This window comes from Puntigrus tetrazona, chromosome 4, assembly GCF_018831695.1.
Source record: "Puntigrus tetrazona isolate hp1 chromosome 4, ASM1883169v1, whole genome shotgun sequence".
NCBI classification, from domain to species: domain Eukaryota; kingdom Metazoa; phylum Chordata; class Actinopteri; order Cypriniformes; family Cyprinidae; genus Puntigrus; species Puntigrus tetrazona.
In genome coordinates, this window is record NC_056702.1 from 6,211,155 (window position 1) to 6,231,711 (window position 20,557).

The following is a 20,557-nucleotide window of genomic DNA, read 5'->3' on the forward strand; positions in this document are numbered from 1 at the left end:
CTTCATTTTTGATGAGATGACTTTCCTGAAATAGTTGTCGTGATACATCTCATTGTCGAAAGCACTTCCACAGGCATTATGACCATATGGGTGCTTCATTTTTCCCTGCGCTCTTGTCGTTACATTAATTTTCAGAAACTGTAGCCGTCGCCTAATGCCAGAATTAAATCCTGCACCTGCTGACTGGACTCAACGGGACGATCCCTGAATTTAACTTTCTCCAAAAGACATTTATGTGGATTTCTTTTTCCTCCGCTCCAAGCCATTTGATATCCTGGCTCCTTAGAGATTAACCTTTATGCCCTTAATAAACGCTCTATATTGACATCAAAGGAACAGGGAAAATGGCGCAAGGCCGTCTGGGAAGAGGTCCGGGAGCTTCCTGAAAGAACCCAGGCCTGGGCTCTCCTAAGCAAGAAGCCGTAATCTGGGCTGAGCGTATGGAATTTACCGCTCGTCTTTGTCTTTTTAATTAAACTTGAGCACAGTTTGGAGGCTATTTGACCTTTCTCAGCCCCCTCTTTGTGAGGATTGCCATAGGTCATTTCCATGCATATATTACCTCATTTGAGCTCTTCTCCGCTTCTAGTGTGTCCATGATCCACTCGGATTTGCAGATTAAGCAGAGGTGCAGCTGGAGAATATCAGCCACGTATTATATCTGCTGTTAAGGGGAAATCTCGAAGATCAAGAATATCATTTTAGAGAGGCCTGACTGAGTGCTAGCAAGCAAGAGATGTGTGCTTTTAGAAGAGTTTATTAGGTCAGTATTTTTTGTAACTGTCTTTCTAATTTTCTATTTAAATTTGTTCAGTGTTCTTGTACAAGAAAAAAACATTGCCTGGCACAGCTGTGGCTGGGGATGTGGTGCCACTGCATCCTTGGCTGGCATCTCTTCTCTGCCGGCATGCGAGAGTGTGATAACCAGCCTTGTCGCTTGACACGCCGAGATATGCAAGCCCCTCTGCCGCCCCCAGAGCTTTGGCAGACACCGATCGGCTTTTGTTTCTGGGTTGTGCGCTTGGAACCTATCCGCCATCTTGGCTCAAAAACACAGCCATTTGAAAACCTTGCGGCTCATTCTCCAACCTCCTCCCAGTGCAGTCCCTCCAAAACCAATTCCTCTTTTACCTGTGATAAAGCAGCAGTCCCAGTCCAGCAAACAAGAGAGGAATGGATTCCCTGCCCTAAGAGGGAGGCCGAAAAAATAAACCCTACTTCTCTGAAGCATCGCCTTGCTTGGCCTGGTAGCTTTTAAACTATTCATAGGGAATTGTGCAGAGGAACAAAGACAGCCAATGTTGTTGCAGGATCAGACACATGCTCAAAGTTATTTTGGCCAGTGCTTTGCCGTTAGGTGTAAACCCGATTTGGTCTGCATCGCAATCTCATAAAACCTACACCTCCAGTTTACGGTTTTCTCCTCAAGTGCAAGTGGCATAGTCAGTAAATCCGCAAGCTCTTTTTTGAAATCCCAGCTGTTTGACTGAGAAGCACATCGAAGGCTAAGATCTCAAACTTATTGTTTAAGGCGTTCCCATTCCTCGCCTTCGCACTTTCTGAACATCCAATTATTTAGTACAGCTTTGTGGGTCCCTGGTCCAAGCAAGTTCCCTCTCTCCAGACCTGTCCACTATGCTTACACCGTTAGGTTTGCAGTGATAAGTTTGCAGAGATCACAAAGCCTCTCAGTACCCAACCTGAACATCAACCGCTGTCTCTCTCACATGCAAGTTTAACAAGCAAACAGAACAAAGCACCACAGCACCAACTTAAATCTTGGACCTTCTCTGAAATGCTAGCTTTAGGGCTCTGTACGTGTTACCCTCTCCCACTCTGGAATACTTTGCCGTCTTCGTGTACATATGACTGGCAGCTCTATGGACCTCCACAAGGCAGTCAACTCTGCTCGCCGACAGTTACACTGCAGTTCGTGAGGACAGGCTTGGCCTCAGACCCTCAGTTGCACAACCTTAGTAATGAGCCTTTTATGGAGATAAAGGAGGGGGAGGATTGCAGCAGATTCTTTCATGGTAGTCAGGAAGTGGCGGGGGTTTAGTGGAGGAACCTCCAGATGGTGATTGGTCCATGTCAGCCCCACTTACAGGGGCTTGATTTGGATAGGGAGCGCAGTGCAGCGAGCCCCCTGCGCTCAACCCCTGAGCGACTTCTCAATTAGTGTGCTGCCTAGCGGAACTGTGAGACGCCGCTGGATGCTCCTCACCTCAGCCCCTCAGCTCCAGGCACACAGCATCTGCCAAAATATCTCATATGATCACATGGTCAGGCTTATTTTGCTGTGGATGTTACATCAATACACATGCTTCTATCGAGAGCAGCAGACCAAAGCGTAGCCTGACTGAAAAGTGCAGCAGGCACACATTTTTTTTTCCCAGTATTGGTAAATACCTGAAGAGCACTGCTGGCAAGGCGTTAAATGGTTTCTCTTCTCAAAATTATTTCATTATTCTGACTGTAATCAAAATGTAGCGTTCTCCTTTATATTTAGGTGTCGCATCAAGTATTTTTCTCTCAGTGTTAATGGTGTGGGTGAAACCAGTCAGACCCAGTGCTTGTGTAAAATGAGATGTAAATGCAGCCGTTTTAACGCCCTGATTTATTCATGAGAGAGCCAAAAGAAAGAGAAGAATGCAAATGAGGCCCTCAGGTTTGCCCTTGAACTGGACACATCCACAAACAAGTCCATCTCACCAAAAGAATTAACAACTTTATTAAATCATCCGATATAGCCCTTGTGCAAGTGTGACGGATACTTACTGTGTGGCTGATAGCCATTTCAACATTACTGCTCTAGAGAAACTGTCAACCTCACCTGAATCTTCCTATTACAAAAATCTTTAGATCAATTTTTTTCCCGCTCATATATTTATTTTTTTTCCTCTTCCTTCCTTTCACTTACCTTTTTCTTCTCTCTCCTTAACTTCTTAACACCCCTAAAATATAATCAACGCATTCCTAAAATCACAACTAACCTATGCATTACATGTATATATGACATGGGTACCAAATGCATAAAAATAGAGGCAAAGGGGTGCTGCTGCCACATTGAATTTGCTGAATCACAATAGTTTTCCATCTACTTTTAATCTCTAAATGCTAAAAAAGCCGAAGTGCGCCAAAGTCTGTACAAGTCAGCCCTATATTTACTCCTCTGCATTAGCCATGCGTGTCCTAATCAATCGCACACACTAGTTTGTTCCTTTCCCATAGAGTGTTGTCCTGTGACTACTGGCACTCTGTACATTGCATGTTAAACGTCATCACTCATTTAAACTGCAAGACCGAGAGAGAACAGAACTGCAGAGTCTTTCCTGTTTTTCTTTTTAATTGTTATATAGCATTGACCAATTCGGAGTAAGCAAAGTCAAAAGAGCTAACTTTGTACTCTACAGTGAAATGATACGCTTGCACAGACAAAAGAGAAAAAAGGAACATGATGGGCAAAGCAGGTTGTCGTAAAATTGCTAAGCAGCTTCCCTCCAATCAAAGTTACTGCGGCATCGCTCCACACTATCCGTTCCAGATATTTGGATTTGATCAGACCCATGGCCTTTGTAAGCTCTCGTTTAAAAAAAAGCAGTCTGCTCTTGGCCTGTTCATTAGAGACCTCTCCATTGTCAGGCTTGGATAGCAAGATCATTTGCACTGATTCGCTTCTCTCTACCACCAATCTGCATAAAAAAGAAGCATCACACCGCGGGAAGTGTAGGTGCTGCTGTCCGTAACGCATTACTCTGATACCCATATGTCCCTGGCACAAAGCGACAGAGGGTTTTGATACTGAGAGGAGTGCGTATAATTAATTTGATTTTGAAAAGAGGGAGGTGGGTGGAGAGAGCGGGGTGCCGGTTAATGTATTGATCAAGAGTTCATTTGGCTTTATCTTCATTCTACTAATTACTTTACTCTGAATAATATCAAGGTGGTTTTCATTTTAACTGCCACTGGGAATTCCTAGGAGAAAAAAAAATATATCCAATCTATTTTATCAGTGATTAAAACATTTCAATCATTGGGTCCACAAAAACACCCCTCAAGCTCAATGTGGGGCAGCATTCAGGATTCTGTCTAATTAAAATCCTACATTAAATATTTCTTAATTATCTTTTCAGTAAAGAAAGGAAAGGAAAATTAATCAGGTTGGTTTTGAAGACCTTTTCACAGATGGGATCTACAAATGTAATGCTGTAACAATATGGCACTATTGGTTTTCTCCTTTCCTAACTGTACATAGTTAAAAATGACATTGTTTTACATATCATTTATTTAAAAACTTGATTATTCGGTCGTCTTTGCTTTGTTACTTATATAATTGTATTTTAATTAAATTTCTCTGACAAGACAGCTGAATTCAAAAAGGGATAAAACTAAATGGATGCACATGTAGTATAGTAATAGCATATCCATCCATCATCGACAACATAAAATCTATTCAAACTCAGTAAAGCTTGTACAGTTCAAAACAACTTAAGAAACATTTTATTGAAGAATTTGTTGCTTCACTTGTACTGACAGATTTGAAGCTTGCAGCATATGTTTGAAAAATATATCAAATTTGGTAAAATGATTTAAAATAAAAACCTACACAAAAATAAACTGATGTGATTAAATAGAAATATCTACAAACATATTTATATTATCTGCACTGATACATAATACCACCTTTTTTAAGGACTGAATATCATTCTTAAAAACAGCAAAGCTTTGCATACAAGTGATAGAAACCTTATTCATTATTTTAATAATAAATATTACAGATTTAGGAATCATTACTAAATAAAACAAAGCTGTTCAGTGTCAGTTAACAGTAGCAATTATTTGCCATGGTTTTAAGACACAAGACTGTGTTATATGTGACTATACGTAATGTCAAATTAAATTTCATTATATTCTTTGGCTGAAATACAAACAGATTCTGACAGTGTCCAGTTTCTGGCTGCAAACGAATGATTTTGATCCTTCAATAAGGCCCAAGATGTTTTCCTTTCATCTCATTCTCCATTTCTCACAGTTTCTCGTGTCTTGTGACATTTGAAACAGCGGCTCGAAGCAGGAGGCCTCCATATTACGAACAAATTCTCATCTGAGGAACAGATGGTTTAAGTCTTGCGTCCTCAGGAAATAAATTAACAGATAAAGCTACAGAACAAAGAAATCCAGCGTCCCCTCTCGCCTCTATTTTGTGTTAAATGAGATGGCGTGGAGATGTTAAAAGCTCTGAAGGCGTCCTATAATTGCTATGTTGTGCTTGGAAAAAAGCTTTGCCACCATTAACCTCTCCTCAATACAATTCACTTCACATGTCTGGCAATTACGTGGCCAATAATGCTCCATTCTTGCAAATGTGTGTGTTCTTGACTTCCTGTAATTAAATTGGGCTTTTCACATGTAATCTGAAATCGCGGAGAGGTCAAAATGGGCACTTGTAATCACCATCGATCGAATCTGAAGTAGAGGTGCAAATACTTAATCCTCTATTTTTCTTCCATGCTAAATTGTCCTGATGGAAAGGTCAGGGATTCAGCTAAGGGGTCAGGGGTAGGACGGTATTGTTTTCTCCCTCTTTTCAATCCTTGGCAGAAAATGAGTTCTGCAAAAATGAAGAACATACAACAAACACTCATTTTTGACAGCTCTTTTAACTTCTTAAGAGCGAAGGGCATCTCTTTTTTTTTTTTTTTTTTTTTAAATAGACACAATCTCTCAAGTACATTATGGTTTAGAGTATCGAAAAGTTGTTTTGCTCCCTCTCTAAAATGACATTCGCTCCTAGGTGATGTATACTTCAAAGCATTTCATGTAGCCATAACTATCATTCACCAAAGGCCACATACACTGCAATGCATCTTTCCAGCATTTTCTATGAAGTTAGACCTTTAGAATGATCCATTTAATGTGCCGACACCTACACAATGCCCTAACGCGACAGCTCAACGCGTTTTATTCGGCGATGCCATAAACAACCGTAGGACGCTCTTTCAACAACGCTTTTCTCTATTAACAAAGCAACAGAATGAGGTTGTCAGCCCTGGTTTAAAGTGCTAAATGCATGAGTTCACAAACAGTTTGGTTAATAACAAAAGTGACTGTCTGAAATTGTCAGGTAAATCAGATGAGATTGTTTAGCATGTGCATTGAGAGCAGCTTTTTGGAAACTATTATTCCGGTTGTCAATTGTTATGGAAGTTGGCATCTTTAATAATTAGCAGGAACAGAAACGGTGCTTGACTTTAGTTTTTTGTTTATACAGACAGTATTCGTTTTGCTTCTGACTAATTAAATAATTTGCAAAGTTTCTCAATTTATACTTGCCTAATAGAATTTAGTGTTTGATAACGCTATTCAATTTCTGTATATTTTTCTAGTTGCTAAAGGACACAGGTATTTAAATATTACATTTATTAGAAAGGGTTTAAGTGAAGATTGTTTTAAGATCACTTAAAAAAGTTAGTAGTGTCTTGAATAGAGTTAGCTGTTAATCACTGAATTTGCGTCGTTTGCTATTTTACGACAATTTGAAAGTGCTGTTGTCAATCCTAAACACTGACTGTGTGAACGCAGCCTCTGCATCATCCGCCATTTTGTTTGCATTCAAGAACGTAAAGCTCACAACGGCGGCATTTCCATTCGAGCTAAACGGTTTTGAGATCACTCGCCTGGACACATTATGTTTTTGGATGGTCCCCTCCAGTTGAGATTAGCTTAATTAGCTGTGAAGAGCAATGACTCGTGGGACTGCGCATGTTTGGTGCAGATAATTGCAGGGCTAGCGTGGCACACCCCGGTGCCCAGCTTGCAACTGCAGGTGGGTTGGCACCGAGAAGTGCCTATCAAAGTGCACATCTGGGCCCTGCGGGGGTTGAAAACTTTCATTACACCCCTCTTCAAAATACCCCTCAGAATCCCCGCACACCCCTGCCAGATTTTCTTGCTGAAAAGCCCTCCAAAGCTTTTGGACGGTTTTTGTATGGCGAGGGCATAATTATTTAGCGTTTCGCTGTGATTTTCACTTGAAAGAGGCTTTGCACCTTTCATCTCGGCTGTTCATTGAATACACAGATGCGTGAAAATATTTGACTGCCATTGTTTTTCAGGAGTCCATTAAAGTCAGCGTTTTATCTCCTGATACGAGTCTCTACGTTATTATCTCATAATAGCGGTTTCTCAAGTCAATTCCTCAAGTTGTTGTCTTCTTAGAGAGCTGTTTACAGTAATTACCCTGTTGAGGCAGATAGAGGCAGTAACTTTCGATGTCAGAAAACAATTACCCTTTACTTTCTGAAGGAATTTCTGCGCTCGATCTCACGCCCCGGTTGTAAAAGCCGTCTCCGCTGCGCTTTTTCCGAGGTGAGGGAGAGGAAGAGACAGAGTGAAGGGCCTAATGACTGAATGATGTTCATGTGATGCTCATGAGTTTTAAACACGCACATGGTCTTCTCTGGGTAATTATCGTGGGTCTCTGCCTCAGCCTAAGCGGGCTGACAGGTCAGCGGAGAGCTGTTCTATCTGCCCTGCAGTGGAAAGCTGAGAGGCCCATAATTCATCATTAGGATATCAGAGTCCAGGTGCAGATTAGAACTGATTGAGCCAGCAGCCAGGCAAAGTCAGGGCACTCAAGGAGGAAAATCTTATCCCACAGACAATTCCCAGGTCACGCCCGCTGTAATTGAAATAATTTTGCCCCAAGAGTTGTTTAATCTTTGAAAATCACACGTGTAGGCGCTAGATTGAAGAAAGTACACGTTTGATAGCATCTGCCAACTGCTCCCTCCTGCTTTTTGTATAGGGTTGGGCGACTTTTCTTTTCAATCCCAATAGTATCGAAACTGAAAACTCGTTTAAGTGGAACATTCTGCAATTTCTGAGGTTAAAGGGTAATTGCAACAATTTAACTTTAAAAATAATAATCAAATAGGCCAAAACTTCACATTATCAAACTCTGTTTTTATTTTGCCTTTATTAACAATAATTATAATGCATAATCAGTCATTTGTAAACCCTAATAAACCACTTTTCAAACATTTATTCTATATAGACAAGCTTTTCAGGTCACCTATATGCTAGTGTACTTCTGAAAGCCGACATATATATATTATTCATCTTTGTAGTCCGGATAATAATAAAGCAAACATTCTGTACTGCAAAGTCAAATTTTGGTCCAATTAAATGCTAGAATGAGAATTCTAGAGGAATGCTTATAAAAAAAGTCATGTTAGTAAAAGTAAGTCCAGATGATGCTTCTTTTTGCTGCTAGTGTTTTTCCCCCCTTGCTTAGATTCTCATGAAACGCATGCATTTATATGCTAATAAATAATAAAATTTCTAGCAAGTTTTTAACTCAAGATCCCAAACACTTACAGTCAATATTTGTATGCGAGAATCAATCCTCTGTACAACATTGATAACGCAAGCATCAATATTTAAAACTATAACCTGACTTTTTTAGGCTCTCCAGCCTCAACTCACAGCTCCCCAAACATTGACGTTAAAGTTAGCGCCGATGCTAACCGCAGACACAGCGCCGCACGGCAGCAGCGAGAGAGCCTGCTGCTCGAGACGCAACAAATCATTTGTCTGTTATTAACCCTGAGCCTGTAATTATGCAGATTGCCATAGATTTTCCCTGGGTGCCGAGAAGTGAGATCCAGGGGTTGCTCTCAGCGTGGCAGGCGGACGCGAGAACGGCCGCGCATTACTGAACTTGCCACATTCATCACTGTGACTGATGGCACAGGCGGCCGGTCCCCGGGTCCCGGTGGTTAATGTAGTGGGTAATTAACTGTCATTTGCCTGGTAATAGGCCGATGATCAATGGTTTGTGAGGAAACAAATTCTAATTCGGCAGCTGATGAATGCATGCTGAGGCCAGAGCGATTGAAGTCGCGGGGGTGGCGGCGGGAGAGAGGAGCAAGATGGAGAGAGGGAGCACTGTCAGAATTTCAAATGCTTCTGGAGGTGGCAGTGTTATCATTCTTTCTCTTTTCTTGGGAAAAAAGAGGTACAGAAAGGAGAAAGTAATACTTAATTTGTTGCCCTTGATGTTCAGAAAATGGCCAAACAAATGAAGCGAAAAGAATACAGGCCTGACGTTTCAGATAAACGTTATGCTATGCTTTGCTCAAAATCACATTATTATTATTTTTTTAACCTTTACAGGGCCCAGGACCCCCTACCCAGAATCACAGCTAGAAAGCAAAGAATAAAAAAAGCGATATTTTCTCCATTATAAATTTCATTTAAAACATTATCTTGCTAGGTTGTACAGAATTTAGGCTCTGTTTCAACTCAAGAGCACCGGAATGACAGGAAATAGAATAGAATTGGACTTTAACAGAAATGGAATTTCAAGAAATTCTAAAAGAAATGAAGTGTTTTTGCCCACGCATTGGCCCACAAATGCAATGTATCAAACTAAATATGAATTTATACAGGTGGTATTTTATACCTCATTCAAATGTATCTGTCATCAAAGTTTATTTTACAGTGTCCTTTACAGTGTCCTTACATATATTTACTGTAATAGTAACATTCATGAATTAACATATGAATTCATGCATTCATTTTAAGCAACTAACCCTATAGTTAATGTTGTTCTCAATTAATACTCAGTACTTAACTTTATAATTAGATTGTAACAAGGACACCTTAAAAAAAACGTCCTTACATTCGAACTCAAATAGCAGATTATGTATCATGTTTGCTACCTCTGTAATTAATTTAAATTCAGGAACTGAATTAAAATATAAACGACATTCTTAATTCACTTGTGAATGGTGCAGAACCCTGATTACCACACTGGATCATTATGTCAAAAATTAGAAATTAGTTAATAGTTAGAAATTAATTATCTTCTCCATGGACCACCGGTTGAAAACCCTGAGTGTAAGGGGTCCCAAAATGACACAGTTCGGACCATAACAGTATGTCTCGTTTCTTTGTCTTATCTGAATCACTTTCATATTAGAGTCCCAGAGGGGTCTCGTTTGATAGGGAGTAATTTACAAGGATTTTGTCGAACTGGATGAGAATATTGAGGTGACATAGCTCATGCATTTTCCATTGGGGCACTGTCTAATGATTACAGTAAAGCTGCACGCTTGAGCCTCGCTTCTGCGACCACTAGGATAAAGCCTTGTGGAATAATTTAATTGGTGTCTGTTTTCCTCTCATCAAATAGGTGCCATTCAACTGTGAAAAGCCGCTGTGCACCTCCAACACCTTTTGTGTCCAATCAGGTGGTACTGATTGCGCATTCTCTTTTAACTTATGAATCCGAGCCGCCATGAATTTTAATTTCATGCTGCCTCTTCAGCCTGCTAAAATATACATGCTATTTTGTCGAATGGAGCTTGATTTCCTCTATAACACTCTACAAATATTACAAAGCCACTGACCATCGAATAAAAACCGGACTGAGCGATAAACTCCGTTGAACCGGTCTGCATTTGTCTCCGGACTCTTAGGTTTTTCTCTTGCACACTGCATTTAGAGAACATGCACCTCCGAATTCATTACAAGCCAAGCACGCTTAATTTGCCGCCTCCCTTGAGAGCCATTAGCGTCTGCGGCATCAAACTGGCAGACCGGTGAAAGACAAGTGGCAGGTAGGGCTTCATCCGTCTTACTGCCCCTCCTCTTTTCCTGTTGGGCTGAGAAACAGAGATCTCTGAGAGTCTCCTATATAGAGGGACGTTGGATGCTCGTGGCACAGTTCCCTACTTTTAGCAGAAGTGGGTCTTAATGTCCGTGGAGATTCACCACTAGTGACTCCCAAATGATTTGTTTAGCGATTAATTTTTTCAAACCAGTCTGGTGATCAGCTGATCTCATTTAAATCTGTGTTTGTGAGCTTTTTTAAGGCTCTAAAAGTGGCCCCTAGTGGCAAAGAAGGAATTTGCATTTTCATTCAGACCAATGTAAAAAGACCAACAAATGGATGGCCAATATGCTAATGTTTCATATTCAATAACTTTGTACACCTTTAGACTTAAAACTTTGCAGGATGTTTTCATTCATTTACAGCTTTGTTACACACTTCATGGAAGGTCATGTTTAAAAACTCCATGATGGGACACTTTACGTTGCAAAGTTTCTTGAGCATCGAATAAAAATATTAGCAATGGCAGATGAAAATTCATAAAAATAAATAAAAATAATAGATTAAAATAGAAAAGCTTGTTTCAATTTGTAATATTATTTCACAATATTACTGTTTTTGCTATATTTTTAATCAAAATAAATGTCATTTTTTTCAGCATTTTATTAAAAAGCTAGAATTGAAGGATGACTCAAATTAATTTTCTTTTGCCCATCAACAGTATGCCACTAAAGCTGTAAATAGAGCTGAACTCGTATCAAACAGTTTTAATCTAGTACAGTGGTTATTCATCAAAGATGAGTTCAGATAAGTAAATATGCTGGCTTGCAAAACCATTTCAGTCAATTCTCAAGACTCTCCCTTTTCACACGATCTAACTCAACTCGAAACTCAAAAATAAAGGAGTATATTAATGCGCTGTGTGAAAATATGAGCCAAGAGTAAATCTGTCAGTTTCGAAACAAGGGAATAGCTAAAATCAGCAGTCAAAATGAAGCCTCAAAACAAATTCCCCAAAGAACATCATTGTACATCAAGATACTCCACTTACATCTACTTTCTGATGGATCACAATCCATTACATGGAAAAAAATACAGTCAGTTCTTTGAATAAAAACACATCTATTGATTTCTCAGTGCAGCGCGTGTAATACACGGCTAGATTCTCAGGTGAGCACAGTCGTCTTCACTTAATGCTTTGTGTGTTTGGCAAAGCACAGACCTCTGTCCTCAAATGCTCAAAGCAAAAAGGCATGACTGTCCAATTCCAGGAAAGGTATTGGTTACTTTAAATTTGCACGAGACGAGACGTTTTGAGCTCACAGCTCGCTAAGGGTGGCAAACCCAGTACTAGTTTTATTCAACCTGATGACAAAAAGACCTTCAAGCATCATTTTTTCATATGGATATCATCTATCATTCATCAACTGAAATCCAGAGCGTGCATTAATGCGTCTTGTCTTTTCAGAACGTGCATTAATGCGCCATAATAATTTTCCTTATATAAGCGAGTTATCGTACAGCGAATCTGTCATCCTTTTATATTTGCATTTAGATATATATAGATTTATATATATATATAAATTGCAAGATGTGAGTGGAAAAAATATGCCTCATCATTTCATCTCTTTCATGCTGAGGCCTTCTGGCTATGCACTTTTTCTGAAAATAGTGGAGACGTGATATCGCGAACGTGTCTATATTTAGACAGCTCAAAGAAAAAGGCATAATTCCTTTAATTAAATCGGCACCAATCCACAGGACAAACTCTAGTTTTCATCGTCCTCTTACCTGGAAAGCTATTGGAGGTATCCTTCATCGTCTCAAGGTGTGCTGACAGTAGCCTTTAATTTTGTAGGTATTCATGAGAGTACAATCTATCTGCTTGGCTCTTTTTTATTTGCCTGTGGGAAACATAGTTTCTGAAGGTTAATAAACAACCCTGCATATCCCAGGCCCCGAGATCATTTATCAGATTGCGATCTCTTACAGAGCCGGAGAGTGGCATGCAGTTTTATCATTTTAACAACGACGGCTAAAAGTGCCCGGAGAAGTCCGCCTAATAGGTTATTTTGTTATATGATTTCGTTATCAGATATTTCTTTTCCCCCTTCCCCCCTTTACTTGGTCTAGGTCGTGGTGGAGTAACAGCCATGAATCCCTAATGAATCCTCTCTGTAATGTCCCGCGAGCGGGCTGGAAAATAATAGGCTCGTCCCTGGGCAGCGGCTCTGTGGTGCTAACCTCACCCGGTCAGGACATCTCCATGATGGTCACATCGCACTCCACTTATGCATTGTTGTCGTTTAAAACCTTACATATGGACAAAATGCATCATGGGAAATAGTGAAGTAGGCTTGGTATCGGTAAAGTTTTTTGGTTATCTATATAATATAATAAACTTGTATAATAAACTCCCATATATGGGAATGAAAAGAGGTTATTCATTTAAGGACAGACTCAGAGTCATTTGTTTGTGAATCAGACTACATTGTTCATTTTTAGGTTTTTGATTCAGAGTCATTTGTTTGTAAAGTATACTGCACTAGTCTGTATATATATGATTCACTAGTAGGAATCAGTTCAAAAGAGTCTTTTATTTGTGAACTGGACTACACTGTTTTCCTTGGAGTCATTTGTTTACTAGAAAAAAAAATCCTAAAAGTAATTTCTTTGTGAATCAGATTAAACTTTTTGCTTCTATTAAATCGGCGCTACGTTTTGGATTCTATTAAAATAACTGGTTCATTAAAGCCAATTGTCAATTTGTTCTACACTGGTTTTCGATATATCTTTGATATATAAATTGAATCAAATGAACCATATGAACTATGGTTCGTAAGATTAATTTGTTCATGAATCACCCTAAAGTCCAACTTAAAGATTGTTTCTGAAACATATCTTTTTCAATCTGTCAGGTTGTTCGGTGTGACGGGGAACTGTGCGGCTTGCAGTAAACTCATCCCAGCATTCGAGATGGTCATGAGAGCCAAGGAGAACGTCTATCACCTGGACTGCTTCGCCTGCCAGCTGTGTAACCAGAGGTTAGTCCAATCATATTCAGTTCTTCAACATTTCCAAGTACTTGAACATACGTATATCTCTGTGCAGATGTGCTGAGCCTTTTAAAACTCAAAGGCTGTCTTGAATCCAAAGCATCTTATGGCACATTTGCTACAAGGACGGTCCCGCTTAACCCCTCTATCGTGTCTTGCTCAAGGGCAAAATGGCGATAGGGAATCCCAGCAACTCTCCGGTTCATGAATCAAACCTTGTAGGCTTTGAAAAATGACCTTCGAATTAAAGCCCACCACCCTACCACCAAAAGACGGTTTGGGCAGATGTTTTCTTATCCAAATTACATCAGTGTGTTTACTACAACTACACTCTCCCTGGAGCAAGAAGTACATTGCTCAAGGGCAAAACAGTGATACGGGGATAACTCTCCAGCACATGAATCGCCCTTCAGGGGTTTGAACCAGCAACCTTTGCACTGCTGGCACAGTAATATTCAAGTATCGAACCACCATCATTTGTAGTTTCTAGTGATTCTTACCAACATCTCTGAACTGCAAAGCCCACATGTAGCAATCACACTACCACAAAAACTGCTATTTAATAGACATATTTGTATCCAAAGTATCATGAGCACAGTGATTATCAGGAACGAAATATCCCTTAAAAATCATGAATCGCCCCTTCTTAGGGTTTAAATCTTCTTTTCATGTTAAAATGAATATTTTACTAACACTAACAATAGGTTTTCTTCATTAGTTTGGGCAAATTGTGGATTTGTCCTCATTCAAGCTAAGAAGAGGCCATTTGTCTTAGAACGTAGTCGAATAAAGAAGAAACCTCACGCACGGCTGTTCATTAGATACCTGCTTCATACAAACACACAGGTGCCAGAGAGCAGTACACATGAGAGGGGCAGATTGCAGGATCCGGTTACGCTCAATTAACACCGGGTTATTGTCTTGCCACTTCACTTGACTGCACGAACCACGCTCACCTAATCTAAGAAGTCAGCTAATCTTCATCAGCAGAGTCACAGACAGGTCCACCCGCCGGCCCAGCATTACAGCCCATTTAGAGGCAGGCAAATCTTTCTTTTTACATTAGGCTAGCCGATCAACTGTTTAATAAAATCGGCGTCAGTCTGCTTTACACGCTCTGACGAGGCCTCTATGCATCTTTCATTCGCCCATCACAATTTCACTGGTGTTCACCACAAGATTTATAGCACGGAGCCGGTGCTAATTGCCCATATCTCAGACTGAAGCTTGAATTTCCTGTCAGTTTATTGACATTTTTGGATGTTTTGGTGGAGAGATGAATGAACATAGGTGTCCTTCGCAGCAAACTCACATTCATGTCCTAAAATGTATTTGGGTTTTTTTATGCCATGTTTAAAAATGCACTGCATTACATAAAAAAAATATAAAACGAGATCCAATTTATTATGCTCGAAGTTTGGGGTCAGTGAATTTTTTTTTGAAAGAAATACTTTTTTATTCAACAAGGACATATTCAATAGACTAAAAGGGACAGTAATGCTGCTACAAAAAAATCTATTCAAATAAGTGCTCAAACTTTCTATTAATCAAAAATCCTTAACAAACACTATCATGGTTTCCACAAATACAATGGTTTTAAATACTGAACTTACATAAAAAACATTTTAAACACCAAATCAATGTATTCTAATTATTTCTGAAGGATCAAGTGACGCTGAAGAATAAAATGAGTGTTGACAATTCAGCTTTGCATGACAGGAAAAAAAATTACATTTTTATTTCAATAAACATAAATAGATTTAAACAGAAAACAATCATTTCAAATAGGAATACTGTATTGGGATCAAATAATTTCCTATGTGAGCATAAGACACTTGGACTTGAGAAGAACTGATTACCCACACACATTGGAACAAGTTGGTTAAAAGTAATTGCAAAAAGGGTAATTGTTTATTTAATGCCACTTTGGTTTCTAATTAACCAATTTAGTTAACCAATTAGTTTTCTAATTCGTATATGCAGCTTATACACGTCTAGTCTTGCATAGAGCCAGATTTTCAGACTGATGGGAAACTTGGCCAAAGCCCACCCAAGAGGCCTTATGACTGACAGGTAAAGCAACCTTTTCATTTTTCGTTGAGACTAGTACATTAGGCCCAGTATACATATATAAATACAGCAGATTATATCCCGAATAAACTCAACAACCAAACCTACACAAATCATAAATTCCTGCATTGGCTCTCCTATGGTCTAAACACTACCCGAGAGAGCACCGCATCAACAGTCTGATATGCAAATACCCCCCATTTGACCAAGAGAAAATTCATTTGTCAACAAGCTGACGAGACATTATCTCCACAGACACCCGCCACCCGACATGTCTCAGACACTTTGTTGTTCTGTCAGTGCCTTTCGAGAAAGCCTCGCAAATTTTGATGGACTCCTCCAAAAGAGAAAAGGACGGCGGGGCTTTTCATGACGCGTCCGTCATTGTGACAGCTCGCCGCATTACCCGAGTACAGCCTCAGTCCAGTGATGCTCTTTGATAAACATCAACACAAACAGCAAGTCTGTCTCAAGAGCCTTTGATGGAAGGAGATCTTTTAGGGAAACACATTGCGCATTATTGTTTTCACTAGCCAGTCGGCCCTGATTTCATTTTTTCCCATTTGTTTTGTTCTATGCACTTAGTGCTTGAACGAAAATCATGAATAAATCAGGGGTAAAATTGCCCATTTTCGTAGTTCAAGAACCTCCTGATATCAAAAAATGGTTTATGGCTTATATTCCATGTATCTTAATTTCCAGGTTCTCTGCATACTATAATATTTTTTCAAAGCCTTGAACAAAATTATTTACAGTGACAAATATTGATGACTCATCCTGGACTAAAATATCTTCCTATCAAATGCCCGCTATAAAAATGCCCCGCCTCCTTCCTTTAAATAAGGATTGTTTTGTTACTTCAGTTCCCATTTTTCAATCGTTTCCCTTCCGTCTACTTTTATATACATCCTACCCTGCTTTCTCCCTTCTCATTTCCCCTCTTCAAACAATATTAAAGAGGCCATGGCCTTTAAAAGAGCCATCTAATCCATCTTACAAAACGCTCTCCTCGCCATCAGTGACGTGGGACAGGCATTCTGATGCTTGGAGCAGGCTATCGGGTTGGTAGAGGTCAGGGCGTATAATTATGCTTCTCCATGAGGGTCAGTAATGTCCCGACATTACCGTTTGATGCTTAAATTATTACAATCAAGCTTTTAATACAGCTGGGCCACCCCTCCTTTTCCCCACACACATCAGCAAGGCCATCATCTCCTACAGAGTCGTTTCATTAGTCAGGCCACACAAAAGCACCATTAAATACCGCCCGTGATTAGCTTGATTTCCACAAAGAGAGTCCTGAACTATGTCTGGCTCACGTATATGAAAACCAGAAACTTCTACGTAATTTAACGAATTATAAGAGTCAGATCTCTCACTTTTAAAGCAGACTGTTTGGCTTTTCCTGCCTTTAAAGACTCACTGTGAACTTGACCAACTAAATCTATATGCTGTTCTTTACTGAACACATTGCGGTATATTAGTGTATTGCTGTCCAGGGTCGCCCTTAGCTGGCCCCCTTGGTGCGTTATTGGTCAGTTAATTTCTTCTCAGTCCATTCAACACAGGGCCCCCTAAAACACGGGGCCATTGCAACTGCACCAGTTGCACTGCCCAAAGAACGGCCTCGCTGCTGTCATTGCTCATGTAAAGTACTTTTGATAGGTCTTCAGGATTTATTTGGGCCAAAAACACAAAAACAAAATTGTCGCCACCTACTGGTGTAGCAATGAAAGAGACTTTTAAACGAAAAAGTGAACAAATGTTTCTTGGAGGATGGACTCCAATTGCGTTCACCTATCATTTAGCAAGCAGCACTCATTCTTTTTGTTTAAAATGCAATTTTTTCATCTAATGGAGCTTAAATAAAACCAGAGAATATCTTATCATCCACTGCATCATTTTTTAACATCATAGGATATTTTCTCTCACACAGACATCTGCTTATCCCTATAGCATGGAAAAAACGTGTTTTCTGTCTTTTAGTTTCAAAAACAAACTGTGTAAACGTAACGCTAGCAGGGGTCACTCTTACTTTATTAAATAAATAACAAACATTCCATTTTGCCAAAATACATAATACGCGGAATAGTTTTATGCTGTATTACTGATAGTTTATGTTTCTAACAGTGGTTGCTAAGGGTGTTGGTCAGTGATACACAATCGTTCTGTATCATAAATAAAACACAGCTGCCGACCAATCAGAATCAAGAAATGGAACTAACCTTTATATACCTATATATATATATATTAATAAAAGATAAAAATACACTGAACAGTAAAATTCCAAACTTTTATGACATCAGACATTCTCTGTCTTGTCTTTATCCCTCATTCTGTAGAGCCAGACTTAATCTGCCGTGATTATTCATAGGTTAGATATGATCTGATCACCTGGCTTGAGGTTATATCCTCAGCTCGGTTAACAGGGATCAGCGCGACAGCCGCGGCGGTGAGCACGAGCGCAGTGTGTTTGTGTGGTTTTGAGACTCTAGCCGGCCGTTAGCCACAGATCAGCCCTGAAGGGACAGCTAATCGATGAGCCTGTCGTCCACTCAGGCCTCATCAGCCGACCTCAGGAGTCCCAGTTCCCGGTGATGAGCCCGGGCTGTGGCGCTCTGGAGCCCCATGGGAGATCCAGAGAAGGCCGAGGCCTGGGTGGCAGGGCAGAGAGGTCACGGTACGGGTCACCGTCCTTGTCGGAAAGTCTGCAAAGCCTGAGCCAAATTGGGCTGCACGTGCATCAGGGACTGCGGTAACTCAACTTCACCACAGACGACGGTCTCGTCCCCTCAGAGACGTCTGCAAACCTCAGTTCTAGTCGCCATTCGTTAGAGGAAACCATGCGGTTGCATTGCAGATACTGCGGCAGATCTACTCTATTCTGTCGGATAATGTCTTGTTCACATCCAATGACGTTCCCTTTCTTTCTCTCCGTCTATAGACCTCCCTCCGTGATTCATTTCCTCTCTCTTTTCCCTCACTCTTTCAAGTCCTCTCTCCTCCACTCAGCTCCAGCATGTTATTTCACAGAAGAGGAATGTTACTACTCTAGTTAACACAGACCTCAGAGGCAAATAGCTGACGAAGCCATACATCATTAAGTCCACTGCCTTGGAAGCCATCTTTTCTTTAACAAGATGGGTCTCAATAGACATATTCATCATTACTGTCACACCTGAGGAAAAGGAGAGAGGCAGAGAGAGAGGGAACAACGCGGAAATAAAAGAACGAGAAAATAAGCGAAATACTAGAAGAATGTTAAGCCACTGTTAATTAAGAAAAATAGAGCTGTCAATCAATTAAACGTAACTGATTTAATTAGAAGGATATTCTGATTAATTCATCAGATAAAATTGCATTTAATTGCATAGATCTATAAATGTTTTGCTTAGAAAATGAAAAGAACTGAACGACTTAGATTTAATTTCTTTTAATGCTATTTTTATTTTCTCAATCTTAACAATATTAGTTATTCATGAATTGTTGTAATTAAATCATATTTTTAAATTGATATAAATTACGAATTCATGAAAATCATTGTTGTGGCAGCTTAACAGATTAAATAGACATTTAAGAGCCATTTACACTATTTTTGGCATATTATTTAATAGTTTTATTAACTTGGCAAAAATATAGTCTGCATATAGTCAGCTATAAATGCACAAAAATAGTAAAGACATTATATAAAAAAAATATTATACTTTTTAAATTATTTTACAGCATTTTATTAAACTAGGTTAATGTTAATTTATAAATATAGCCTACTATTGTTAAGGCATACTTACAAAGGAAAAAAGCCAACACCAAAATCCAGTAAATCACAATAAATGCTGTTTGTTGTTGTTAGTTAATTATATTTAATGCATTAACCTTGTTGCAAAGAGTTACCAATGTGTAAAAATATATATATATACATTTTAAATAATTACAATGCTCTGATAGTATTTAAATGCAATTTACATATGAGTCAGGGGCATTTTTAATTGCATTAATTTTTTTATCACATTATTTTCTTTATAATTAATCACACTCAGTTAATTTGTTAAAACGGCAGCCTTAGAAAAAGCATAAAAGCCCCAAATTTCTGGTCATACCTGAGCAAACACTATATCAAATGCATTCACTTTTTTTTCTACTCCACTTGATGGGAAATACTAAAAAGCAATTAAAGCAATCTGAAGTTGAACTCATCTGGGATGAGAGATTGAAAGGGAAGGGCGAGGGGGACGCATCAAGCTAAGGGTAATGTAGGTGCTCGGAAACATGTGGCGATCGGTAATGACTGCACGAGCAGAAAAACGGAGGGCAGCGCAAGGGCATTTATTACCGCTACCTCTGATGGGCTGACTGCAATATCCTCGTCATAATTGGCACACAGATGTCACAAACGCTGTTGACATTTCACCAAGCAGAAACAATTTGGCGCTGCGAAACGGGGCTGCGACGAGGCTAAGAGGGAACAGAAAACACAGGCTGTAAATAAACACAGAGAGATCCTATTAGCCGAGAAAGCGAGAGAACGAACGAGCGAGATGGAGGTGCTCAGAAGAGGAGGTGGAGAGGGCCAGGATGTCAGAGAAGACAGACACTAATGGATTCCTGGCAAGAATGTGTCATTTAAACAGGACGTTTTTATTGGAGTGAATGACACCATTACATTAAGCACACCTCTGCTTTGTGTTAATCACCGTGTCAACAAGCACGATTAATGGATATTACTTGTTGATACTTGGTCCAAACTAATGGCTGCGCCTTCCCGCTTGACATTGCCGCGTATAACAAATAAAAAAAAAGTTGGCCGGAGTGCGTG

General features: G+C 39.7%; 2 protein-coding genes across 9 annotated transcripts in view; one reads left to right on the plus strand and one right to left on the minus strand.

Moving 5' to 3' along the window:
• arhgef39 (Rho guanine nucleotide exchange factor (GEF) 39) overlaps positions 1-20,557 on the minus strand; it is a 166,739-nt gene that overhangs the window by 125,263 nt on the left and 20,919 nt on the right. The gene's annotated exons all lie outside the window — the stretch shown is intronic.
• lmo3 (LIM domain only 3) overlaps positions 1-20,557 on the plus strand; it is a 41,430-nt gene that overhangs the window by 17,646 nt on the left and 3,227 nt on the right. For all 5 annotated transcript variants that reach the window (XM_043236369.1, XM_043236371.1, XM_043236372.1 and 2 more), the window contains one exon: positions 13,537-13,662. In XM_043236369.1, coding sequence (XP_043092304.1) covers positions 13,537-13,662 — 126 coding nt within the window. The remainder of the gene's footprint in view (positions 1-13,536; positions 13,663-20,557) is intronic.